Source organism: Cervus canadensis, chromosome 10, assembly GCF_019320065.1.
Source record: "Cervus canadensis isolate Bull #8, Minnesota chromosome 10, ASM1932006v1, whole genome shotgun sequence".
Lineage (NCBI taxonomy): Eukaryota > Metazoa > Chordata > Mammalia > Artiodactyla > Cervidae > Cervus > Cervus canadensis.
The window spans coordinates 12,448,450-12,461,612 of record NC_057395.1 but is presented as its reverse complement, the minus strand read 5'-3'; the positions used below and the strand labels follow the sequence as shown (position 1 = coordinate 12,461,612).

The following is a 13,163-nucleotide window of genomic DNA, read 5'->3' as shown; positions in this document are numbered from 1 at the left end:
TAGTTCCTCTTCACTTTCTACCATAAGGGTGGTGTCATCTGCATATCTGAGGTTATTGATATTTCTCCATGCAATCTTGATTCCAGTTTGTGCTTCATCCAGCCCAGCATTTCACATGATGTACTCTGCATATAAGTTAAATAAGCAGGGTGACAAATATACAACCTTGACGTACTTCTTTTCCAATTTGGAACCAGTCTGTTGTTCCATGTCCAGTTCTGTTGCTTCTTCACCTGCATACACGTTTCTCAGGAGGCAGGTTCGGTGGTCTGGTATTCCCATATCTTTAAGAATTTTCCACAGTTTGTTGTGATCCATACAGCCAAAGGCTTGAGCATAGTAAACGAAGCAGAAGTAGATGTCTTTCTGGAATCCCCTTGCTTTTTCTATGATCCAATGGATATTGGAAATTTGATCTCTGGGTCCTCTTCCTTTTCTAAATCCAGCTTGTACATCTGGAAATTCTCAGTTCATGCACTGCTAAAACCTAGCTTGAAGGATTTTGAGCTTTACCTTGTTAGTATGTGAAATGAGTGCAGTTGTGTTTGAACATTCTTTGGCATTGCCCCTCTTTGGTCTTGGAATGAAAAATGACCTTTTCCAGTCCTGTGGCCACTGCTGAGTTTTCCAAATTTGCTGGCATATCAAGGGCAGCACTTTCATCGCATCGTCCTTTAGGATTTAAAATAGCTCAGCTTAATTCCATCACCTCCGCTAGCTTTGTTCATAGGGATGCTTCCTAAGGCCCACTTGACTTTGCACTCCAGGATATTACCACTGTCTTTTTCTCTCATACGTGTTTCCCCCCCCCCCCCAAAGGGCCAGAAATATAGCTCTCAAGTAATATGAGGTCATATCTTAATGGATCAAAAACATGTATACTTCCGGCTTCTGATAATGACAGAATAACTTGTATCAGACTAGCCATCCCACTAACAGTATATACAGATTTTTGGCAAAATAAAAAAGCAATGACAAAAAGTACTTACTGGCAGTGGAGAACAACTAAAGGCAGTCAGTTATCCGAAAGAGAAAAAACACACTGAGTGAAATCTACACTTAAGTGGCTTTGACCTAGAGGGCTCCCTCTACCCCACCTGGCAAACGGTTGTTGGAGCTGAAACTGGAATCAGGATGTTTATTGGCTTTAGGAATCATATCGCTGACTGTGGGGTTGTCAGAATGACTAGGAATTCAGAGAAGGGTCCCAGAACAGGGACAGTCTATCTAAATCTATAATAAACCACTGAATCTATTAATGAGTGCCTGTAATCTTTGGTTGAGCTTTGAGCTACACTTGTGCAGGGAAATACTCCATGGAGTCCAGGAAGGAAACCAAAGCTGGAAGGCTGAGGGCACTGAATAGAGCATTCATCATCTTCTGAGTATAAGGATATTGAGTTTAGAATTTTAATCCCCCCAGGTTAGAGGGAATTGCCAAACACCTTGGAATTTCCACTAAAACCCCTGAAGATTCGTGCTTTAGGAATAAAGACTATATCCTAGGACTAAGAGAAAAAATGAAACAGACCAGCCCTAACAAAGCCTAGAGCTCAGTTTCCCTATTACCTGGCAGTTAACTACCTGCTGGGATAAACTTAAGTACCATTTGGAGAAAGAAAATAAAATCTAAAGCCTCTCCAACATATTCACAGTATTCATATGCCATCAGTAATTCCTTGACATGCAAAGAAATAAGAAAGTGTGACCAAGAGTCATATGAAAATCAGCCAATATAAACAGATTAATAGCTGACCTAGATATTGAAATTGGCAGACAGGGACTTCAAAATTACTATGTGAAATCTGTTAATTCATTTTCCTTGGTGGCTAAGATGGTGAAGAATCTGCCTTCAATGCAAGAGACCCAGGTTCCATTCTTGGGTCAGGAAGATCCCCTGGATAGAGGAATGTCTACCCATTCCAGTATTCTTACCTGGAGAATTGCAGGGACAGAGGAGCCTGGCGGGCTACAGTTGGACACGACTGAGTGAATAACACACAAAACATAGCAATGGGTTAAAATGGGAAATTTCAGGAGTGATATGAAAACTATAAAAAAAAATGAAAATCACAAGAACTGAAAAAACAAAATATCTAAATATTTTTTTTTAATTCTATGGAACAAATAGTACATTTAACACAACTCGGTAATAAAAAGATGATAAAAATTAGCAGAAGACATGGACAGACACTTCGAAAAAGAATATATGTAAATGGCCAGTAAGAACTTGACAAGATACTTAGCACCGTTAATTACCAGGGAAATTAAAACTGAAATCATGAGATACCTCTTTATGTCTGTTAGGATTGCTAAAATTGAAAAGGCTGAAAACACCAAACACTGCCAAAATTTGAACTCTCCTACATTGCTGGGGGTATATGGAAACTGGTATAATCACTTGGGAAAATTATATGTTAATTCTTTATAAAGTAAAACATATACTAGATCAGCAATTTTATTCACAGGTGTTTGGCCAATGGAAAGGAAAACATATAGCCACAAAACAAAGATTTATTCATTATAGCTAAAAATATAAATACTCTAATGCCCACTCACAGATGAATGGGTAAAAAAGTGTTATATTCAACAATGAGATATTACTCAGGAATGAAAAGGAATGAAATATTAATACCTGCAACAACACAGATGAATCTAAAAAACATGCTGAGTGAAGGAAGCTAGCCCCCTCCACCATCTCGTATATGAAGTTTGAGATTATATAACAAAACTTAGCTAAGGTGACTGAAGTTGGAACATGAGGTCCCTCTGGGTGGTAAGAGGGGAATTCCATGGAAAAGATACAGGAGAACTTTTCTAAGCTGTATTGGCATTATTACTCCCTAAGTGTATATACATTTGTTAAAACTCATCAAAACTGCACTTCAAATCTGTGCATTTGATTGCATGTTGCATGTACATTGTAATTCACAGAATTGATGAGAATTAAAAAGTAACATAACATGGTGTTTCAATATGCCACATGTAAGAACTGAGGTCAGGCTGCCTGGTTTCAAGTTTCAAAGGCAGTGAACTATAGCAGTTAATAGCATGGTTGCTCCATCAGACAGAACTGGAGTTTTGAATCACATTGCCAGTATTTTGTGATTTTGTGAACGTAGGCAACTTACTAGCCTCCTTTAATCTCCCATTAAATGGAGATTATAAAATTAGTATGTACTTTATGAGTGTCCTTAGTACAGTGCCTGGCATGTGGATGCACTCAATACATTTAAGCTGTAGTAATTATTATTAAATAGCTCTTCGGCTAGACTTTCATCTCCCTAATGCAGTCATGAATGCTGGTATAACCCTGAAGATTTTGCAAATTAGGTATTTACAAACTGCATTTTCTGCAATCTAAATAATGCAGCAGTATTTAACAGCATATGATTAAGTACACTATCAAATCCTATTTTAGTTATCCGTTTCAAACTAAGTAACTAATGATCTCTTTGCCAAGAAAAAATATTCACATATTCACTTTAAAATACTTTTCTTGATGCTCTTAAAAAAAAAATTTAAACATAGAAAAATTCGAACCTAATTTTTTTCTTAATAGTTTCACCTTCTGTTTCACATCCCATAATCACTTTTGATATTTTGGTATATATCTTTCTCGTACATGTGCACTATGCATGTAAATGTGGGTGTGTATGTATGTGTGTTTGTATTACCTTTGTAAACAAAATTGTGCCTATACATAAAAAATAGATAAAATATATATGTTTAAAAAATAGACACAATATGTTGTATATATATCACATGTTGTATGTATTTTTTAAACCTGGCATTTCATTTAGAAATCTTTTCATATTTAGGACTGACTACTTTGCCAGTCTAGTCAAGGCTATGGTTTTTCCAGTGGTCATGTATGGATGTGAGAGTTGGACTTTGAAGAAAGCTGAGCACCAAAGAATTGATGAACTGTGGTGTTGGAGAAGACTCTTGAGAGTCCCTTGGACTGCAAGGAGATCCAACCAGTCCATCCTAAAGGAGATCAGTCCTGGGTGTTCATTGGAAGGACTGATGTTGAAGCTGAAACTCCAGTACTTTGGCCACCTCATGCGAAGAGTTGACTCATTGGAAAAGAGCCTGATGTTGGGAGGGATTGGGGGCAGGAGGAGAAGGGGACGACAGAGGATGAGATGGCTGGATGGCATCACCGACTCGATGGACATGTGTTTGAATAAACTCCGGGAGTTTGTGATGGACAGGGAGGCCTGGCGTGCTGCGATCCATGGGGTCGCAAAGAGTTGGACACGACTGAGCAACTGAAATCAATTGAACTGTTCTTTTTAACAACTATATAATAGTTCACAAAGTAAAATTGCTATGTGAAAGAGTGAACAAAACTTATGAGCTTTTTTTTTAAGACAAAAATTATATATGTGAGTTGTGTGAATAATCAGCAAAAGAGCGACAAATATCTGACTGCTGAAGAATTCTCTAGGTAGGAGGGTAAATGCTGCTGCTGCTGCTGCTAAGTCGCTTCAGTCATGTCCGACTCTGTGTGACCCCATAGACGGCAGCCCCTCAGGGTCCCCCGTCCCTGGGATTCTCCAGGCAAGAGTGCTGGAGTGGGTTGCCATTTCCTTCTCCAATGCATGAAAGTGAAAAGTGAAAGTGAAGTCGCTCAGTCGTGTCGACTCCCAGCGACCCCATGGACTGCAGCCCACCGGGCTCCTCCATCCATGGGATTTTCCAGGCAAGAGTACTGGAGTGGGGTGCCATTGCCTTCTCCAGGGAGGGTAAATAGTAGTATTCATATTCTTCTTGCTTCTCTATATTTTTCTTTTTTTATATAAGAATAATAGTTATTTAAAGATTTACACAAAACTTCCACCTAAGGAGTTTAAGATAATATTAGTTACTACCATTAACAGGGCATATAATATTATATTATTCAAATTCCATTCATAACTCTGTTAGATACAGCCATTCATGACACTGATTTCTAAGGAAACTGGGGCTTGAGCAGCATATGGTTGGTAAAGGTAGAGTATGGATTTCAACTAGGTTTACTGAAGTACTATAGTATAGAGTTCATTTTGCTGTCAGGGTCTTTGAGGTTCAGGTTTATTCTCAGATTTTCCAGGTCTGCAAACAGTGATGTAGGAAAGTCCAGATGAGCTTGTTTCCCTAAGAGACTTGTTCAGCCAAAGCATGTTTCCTTTTCAGTCAGTGGTAGCAAAAGCCACCTGGTCAGTCTACAAGCAATAAATGCTGGAGAGGGTGTGGAGAAAAGGGAACCCTCTTACACTGTTGGTGGGAATGCAAACTAGTACAGCCGCTATGGAAAACAGTGTGGAGATTTCTTAAAAAACTGGAAACAGAACTGCCATATGACCCAGCAATCCCACTTCTGGGCATACACACTGAGGAAATCAGATCTGAAAGAGACACATGCACCCCAATGTTCATCGCAGCACTGTTTATAATAGCCAGGACATGGAAGCAACCTAGATGCCCACCAGCAGATGAATGGATAAGGAAGCTGTGGTACATATACACCATGGAATATTACTCAGCCGTTAAAAAGAATTCATTTGAATCAGTCCTAATGAGATGGATGAAACTGGAGCCCCTTATACAGAGTGAAGTAAGCCAGAAAGATAAAGAACATTACAGCATACTAACACATATATATGGAATTTAGAAAGGTGGTAACGATAACCCTATATGCAAAACAGAAAAAGAGACACAGAAATACAGAACAGACTTTTGAACTCTGTGGGAGAAGGTGAGGGTGGGATATTCCAAAAGAACAGCATGTATACTATCTATGGTGAAACAGATCGCCAGCCCAGGTGGGATGCATGAGACGGGTGCTCGGGCCTGGTGCACTGGGAAGACCCAGAGGAATCGGGTGGAGAGGGAGGTGGGAGGGGGATCGGGATGGGGAATACGTGTAAATCCATGGCTGATTCAAAGAATAAAAATAAAATAATAAAATAAAAAAAAAAAATTAAAAAAAAAAAAAAAAAGCCACCTGGTCATTTAGACAAGTTACATGCCCCTCAGTGAAAAATTTCCCATTCAATATCTAGTTTCCTCTGAAAATAATGATAATGGTAAACAATGATCGGTTACATGCTGTGGCGGACTATAAACTACTGCACTTGTGTGCTCAGTAGCTCGGCCGTATCCAACTCTTTGTGACCCCATGACTGTAACCCTCCAGGCTCCCTTGGAAATGGGATTTTCCAGGCAAGAATACTGGGGTGGGTTGCCATTTCCTTCTTTAGTTATTATCGGACCACTAAAATCTGGTCTGTTTTCACAGCTCTTAACCCTTCGTTTCAGTCTTGCATTTCCTTTCTGAGTGAGGAACTCACTCACTAACAACTAGATTATTTGCATTTGGTCTTAGCCTCCTACCTATGCGCTTGCCCCTAATCTAGTCAAATGAAGCTTTAATTTCCAGTGGCGTCAGATGTGTGTTTTCAGAAGGTAGATCTCGTTGTGAAGGGCCCTGATGAAGCGGGGCGAGGTGAGTTTCAGAGAGCTGGTGAGACCCCAGCCTGGGTCTCACCCAAGAGGAGCAGAGCCTCTTCGGGGAGCAGAGCTCGAGCAGGAGCTTGTGGAGGTTCTCCTTTCCATGTCAAGAGAGTGAGGGGCGCCCTTCTAGGCGCTTTTCCAGATGCGATCCACTCTTGCCCACCATCTAGCCCCTAGATAGCCTGCAGATACCTCTGTACCTGTGCGGTGCTGTTGAGAGGGGAAGGAACTAAGAGGTCTGGGTCTTTCTTCCACAGCTTTACTGTCTCAGTTCTGCCACGATGGCAAATGTTCCCGAGTGCCTTTTTTTCACTTGCTTCTTGACCTTTTTTCTTCTATAACCTGTGGTGTACTGGAGGCAACACTTACCACCTTGGAGACGGAATCAGTAGCATTTCTCCCCAATCCTGTGTTTAGGTGACATGGAGTTGATAGCTTGAAATGGACATGGTGGGAGTATTTACCCAATTGAAGCTGGAACAGACCACAAATTCAGGCTGCGCTACCCGCTAAGGGTCCTGGTGTTTAACGTTAAACTGCTTCTGCCGGCCACACAAACCGGAGACACACAGAGAGAACTGGAGGGAGGAGAAAATGGTGTTTAAGGGGCTGAACACCGTGGGTTTCCTTCCCCAGGGCTGTGGTGATTTCTAAGAGGAAAAACTTGAGTTCCTTGGCTCTCCCTGTCCCAGGTTGTGCCTTTATTTCCAAAAGAGCAAACATGGGCTAACTTTTCTCTCTCTCCCGCAGTGGATGGCTGTATTCACAGGGCAGCTGGGCCCTGTCTGCTCGCTGAGTGTCGGAACCTGAACGGCTGTGACACTGGACATGCAAAGATCACGTGTGGCTATGACCTGCCTGCAAAATGTGAGTTCAGCTCTTTTGAGAACTGTTTCTAAATCAGATGAGCACTCTTGTTTTATTCCTCAGGTGGGTAACTGGAGGAGGAAATGGTAGTGGTGGTGTTAAATTAAATGTGCTTGTATTGAGATTTTGTACATGGTAATGAAATTTGTTTTTTTTAGTACATCTCCAAATATATATATATGTGTGTATATATATATATTTTAATGTTTAATTGTAGATGATTTTTGTTCAGATCCTCAACAAGGTGTCTCTGAAACAGAAAAATAAAAATATGAGCAAAATATACCTTGCAGTATTTAAATGCTGTGGAGTGACAGCTTCTAGAAATGATGCCAATTTCTTATTCCTTGTTCAGGTTTCTTGATTGTGGATGTGTTTAGAGCAAAGGAGATCAAAGTGATGTATTGTGTTTTCAGCTGCCATGGAAAGGCTGATTGGCAATTACAGCCAAGGCATCTGTCACGCTTGGCTTTCAGGAAAAGCCAATGGAATGTGGTTGTCAGAGTGAGAATGTATTTGCTCTTTAGAATGTGGAATGGTCAAAATTTCCATTATATTTGAATGGAGAGAGGTATTGCATTTGATTGACCTTGTTGCTTAGTCGTTTAGCCAACTGTGTAGGGTGATGTGGAATAAAAAATACTGAAAGAGAAGCTGGTTAAAGGCACAGATTTCTTGTATCACATAATCTTCGGGGCTTGGGGGTGGAGGTAGAGGGTTTCATTGTACCATTAAGTTGTGCACTCGTCTGGAAATTGGGAAACCAATTGGTTGTTTATTCCATTCACCTGCTTTTTAAGATAACCTGGTGAATGCTTTTTTTGTGGGGGGCAAAAGTGAAGTTGATTTCTTTTTTCTGTTTTAATCGTGGAGAATATGTGACTAAAAAGTTATAACACAACCTTTGGACTCTATAGACTAGTTATAGGAATGAATTTGTCATGGGTATGTGTGAATGGCGAGATCAAGTGTGTTATATTCTTAAGACTGAAGTATATTTAAATTTGAGGATTTTTAGTGAGTAGTAATATATTAAAATGGTATTCTTTGTAGAAATTACAATCTGCATTCTGGATTCCTCACGTATATTGCTAGTGAAGCTACGTCTGCTATATACTGTTTAATTTTTCCTTTAATGGCTTCTCCTTTTCCTTTCCTTGTTAGTGTTTTTATCTTGTGTGAAAGAGTCAAATCATGGGCCAATGGCCCTCACTCCTGCTTGGAAAGTATATTTATGTCAGATAAGTCCTCTGTGTGCAGTGGTGTTGAGAGCACTCCCTTGTACTCAGAGACCCTGAGTATTAAAGGAGATTTCCCTTTCCAGGATGACAGGATTCCCTATTTACCAATATTGGTCATTCTTCCTTCTTACCGCCATACTACCTTCATGATATAGTCGACCGATTCCACCCTGAGGACAAGCAGATTATTGATGATTGTCAGACTGGTGACTGTCCTTAAACCAATGAGTAATTGTAGTCTCCTATTGATTCAGTACTTTCTTTCTTATAAGTTAAAGCACAAATCAAAAGTTCTTCAGCCCTGAGATTTCTGAAGACAGACAGCCTCAGAATCATTAACTATGACCAGATTAAATGGTGGCTCTGTTGTATGGATAGACACCATGATCATTTTGTTTCATGTGCTTGCTCCTGTCTGAAATCCCTCTGTCTGAGCTTCCTTGATTGTCATTCAGCTCAGTTCAGGGTTGTTGAAGGCTTCTACAACACCAGACACTGAGGTACAAAGATCAGTGTATACCTGTGCTTGAGGAATTCCGTGACTGGGATTCCTGGGCATTCCGGGACAAGTACGTCTTTGTAGAACAAGGACTCTAGCCGTGGAAAAGTCAATCGTCAGAAGTCAGTATGGAATCTTTGTGAGCTGAGATACTGAATCAGATGACACACCAGCCCAGAGGGCACATCTAGGGGAAAAAAAATCATCCAGCAGGGTAGAAGTTCCCAGACTAGAACGGCAGAACCACCTCAAGAACGTCACACATATGGGGTATTTGTGAATAGATCTTGGTGTTTCTCTATGTTTAATGAGATTAATGATTTACATTAAAAACATAAAGAAAAACTATGAAAATAATAAGAAATGAGTAATAACAGCTTAGACTTTGCACACTACTCTGTAGTGCATCACGGTACTTTCACCAGCCCTTGTGTTTTAAATTATATTCTATAAACACTGTGTGTGTTCATTTTCCCTCTCCCTATCCCTGAGAGATGTTTTTCTTTCTCATCAATTTGGTTCATCCATTTCAGAGTCATTAACAATTCACAGATGTGCTTTTGTAGCGAAAGAATGAAAAGGGAGCTCATTACATACTGTTTGGGTCATTTTTCCCTTCCATATTTAATAATTCCATGACAGTTTGACAGCAGAGTCTAGTTCCTATCTGTCCTCTGTGACAGCGGTTTTATCATTTAAGGTACTAAAGCCAGTCATCCAGTCACCAGTGATAATATCTTCGTGCATCAGCAATTTGTTTGCAAAATGCTGTTGTCTGGGTTACGGACAAACTTGGTAATTTTGGACTGGTCTTTGCTTCCTTCATGCTTGCTAAATTAATCTATTCATAAGTGCTTGTATTTGAATTAATTATACTTAGAGTCTGTATTCTGTGATCTATCATAATCGGTGGAATGATAAGCCTCAAAGATTTAGCATTTCTTCACTGCTTGGATATTTTGGATGATTTGTTGTTGTTGTTGTTGTAGAATGGCCAGTCATTCTTATCAAAAGTCATCTTATGAGTGGAAAGAATATTGGTCAGTGTTTTAAGGAACTGACTTAGAATGTGGACTAAGGACTGTTCGTATGATTTGACCTTTTGATACATTCTCTTTTATAATATTAGGTTTTTTTGGATTCATAATAAAATTTAGATTTCTATAGGTTTTTATTGTCAGCCAGTTGGACATTTCTGTTCACGCTGTCGTCATTCTTTGAGAGGGTCAGCTTCATGTAGCCACGGCTTGTCCGTCTCAATTTCAATCCCGGGATCAATATCTAGCATATGTGCCAAATTAACATGAACGAATGAATGATTTCAAACATTTTCACCTGACGAAACAAAGAGGTCTTTGCCTGTTGCTTCTACTTCTAATTCTTGCCCTCCCGCAGTCCATTCTGCCCGGTCTTTGTCGATGAATATTCCTAAATTCAAAGTCCCTGTGACTGCAGGCTCCAGGTGATGGGACCCTCCTTACCGTCTTCTGTCCTCCCGCTCACTCACACAGCCTGCTTTGCTGGATCTTTAAGGCCTTTTCATTAGCATCCCCTCCACCTGGGATTCTGTTCTCCCAGATATATGCCTGGTTTTTGCCCTCACCTAATTCAAATCCTTGCGCAAACCTCACCTCAGGTATCACCCTAACTAACCTATTTTTAATTACTTCTCTATTTTACTTATAGTAGTCTATCTGTAGCATTTAACCTTCAAATACACTGTGTCATTTACTTATTTAGTTTCTTGTCTGTCTCCCCAGATTGGAATGAGGACAGTAGTTGTTTTTCTGCATCTTTTTCATTTATTGTTGTATCCATACAGAAAAAATGTGTGACACCTAATAGGGGCTCAAGAAATATTTTTGAATGAATGAATAAAATCTAACTCTGTGCTGTGCTTAGTCACTCGGTCATGTCCAGCTCTTTGTGACCCTTTGGACTGTAGCCCACCAGGCTCCTCCATCCACGGGGTTTCTCCAGGCAAGACTACTGGAGTGGGTTGCAATGCCTCCTCCAAAATCTAACCCTGCTGCTCTCCAGATCCTTCAGTGGGTTTTCCTCAAACCCTGATTTGTTAACCTGATTTTCTTTGGCCTTCCATGATTTACTCTCCTATCTTGAGCTGCTTACAACCTTTTATATGATCTGAATTGCTCAAGATGGCTTGTCTGTACGTGGCACATGTGGTCTATATTGGAGAGTTTCTAGAGAATTCTGTGTTCCTTTCTACTTATCTTCCAAATTCAGCTCAAATATCACTTCTGCCGTGAAGCAACTCAACTAAAATACCTTCTTTTTCCTTAAAATCCAGAAGACTGCATGTTAACATGCTTAGAGCACATTTCACTTGCTATTATTATTGTTATTTATGCAAACTTTCTGTCTTTCTAGAAGTCTCTTGTGTATAATGGATACAAGAGAAATATCTGTCAAATGAATTGATTGTTAAAGGTAGCAGATTGGTTGATAACTGCTGGTAGGAAAAGGAAAGTCGTTCAGTCGTGTCTGACTGTTTGCGATCACATGGTCTATAGCCTGCCAGGTCCTCTGTCCATGCTCCGGGGAAGAGTACTGGAGTGGGTTGCCATTCGCTTCTCCAGGGGATCTTCCCGACCCATGGATCAAACCCGGGTCTCCTGCATTGCAGACGGATTCTTGACCAACTAAGCTACTAGGGAAGCCCCAATTGCTGGTACGGGGGATGTAAATGTGTACTAATATTTCTAAGAAATTATGAAATCAGTGTTAGTTATATATTGTGTTTTTTAAATCATATTTTACCATATACCTAATTCCGAAGTCTTTTACCTAAGAAATTTAGTTTTTTTTTTAATTATAGTTGATTTATAATGTTAGTTTCAGGTGTATAGCAAAGTGATTCAGTTATTCAGTTTTATATATATATATACATATTTTTATATATATATTGTATTATATATATATAATATATTATATATTTATATATATATGTATTATATATGTATATACATATATATATATTCTTTTTTGATTCTTTTCCATTATAGGGTATTATAAGATACTGAATATAATTCCTGTGCTATACAGTAAGCCCTTGACACTTGTCCATTTTGTATACAGTAGTATGTATCTGTTAATCCCAAACTCCTAGCTTATCACTCCCCCACCCGACCACCATTTCCCCTTTGCTAGCCACAAGTTTGTTTTCTATGTCTGTGAGTCTGTTTCTAGTTTGCTGAGAAGTTCATTTCTGTTATTTTAAGAAATTTACACTTAATGGACCTTCTTCTAAAGGTGAACAAATAAAAATAAAGAAGTCACATCAACTTTATTTGATGATTTTCAACATAGGTCACATGTCTATTTTATTTCTTGAGAATGTGCCACTTTTAGACCTTGGGGCTGAGTAGTCATCAAAGATAAATGGAAAAAAATGTTAAATTTGTGTATATAAAATGGTGGACTCTGTTTTTTTAAAAAAATTCTTCTATTTAATCTTTGTACAACATCAAAGGGTACTATTAGCATCCAAGTCAGTGCTTTTCATTAATCATTTGAAGGGAAACTGTTGGGCGAGAGACCACAGCATAACATGTGTGAACATCATGGAGTGGTGGGAATCGGCATCCCTATTTTATTCCCAGGTGCAGTAATAATCAGATGATCGTAGCTTAAAAAAGGTACTGTTGATAATAATTAGTACTTCTCTTGTGCCCTTCATCAGGAAATCACAGTGCTTTGAGACATTAGCTCAGTAGTCCGTTTGAAATTGTTATGAGGAACTGACATCGCAATTTTTTGACATCGTAATGTTTTCTTCCAACACACAGAGAAATTCGGGTATAGAGAGTTTAAATCTTTTGCTCCCAATAAGAAACCAGGTTCGTATTACAGACACGGCAGTGACCAAGTCAGTATTCCTGAACTAGGGAGCGAGTCTGTGGCCAGTGAGGGCTAGGCCTGCTGCTTGTTTTTGTAAAAAGAGATTCTGTCGGAACACAGACGTGCCCGTGTTTTTACATATTGTCTGTGGCTGCTTTCCTGTGGCGGAGCTGAGCAGTTGAGACCAGGATTTT

General features: G+C 39.5%; 1 protein-coding gene across 3 annotated transcripts in view; it reads left to right on the top strand.

Moving 5' to 3' along the window:
* The window catches only part of MACROD2 (mono-ADP ribosylhydrolase 2), a 2,136,932-nt gene that overhangs the window by 698,878 nt on the left and 1,424,891 nt on the right, over nt 1-13,163 (top strand). For all 3 annotated transcript variants that reach the window (XM_043478451.1, XM_043478448.1, XM_043478449.1), the window contains exon 5: nt 7,252-7,368. In XM_043478451.1, the coding sequence (XP_043334386.1) occupies nt 7,252-7,368 (117 nt within the window). The remainder of the gene's footprint in view (nt 1-7,251; nt 7,369-13,163) is intronic.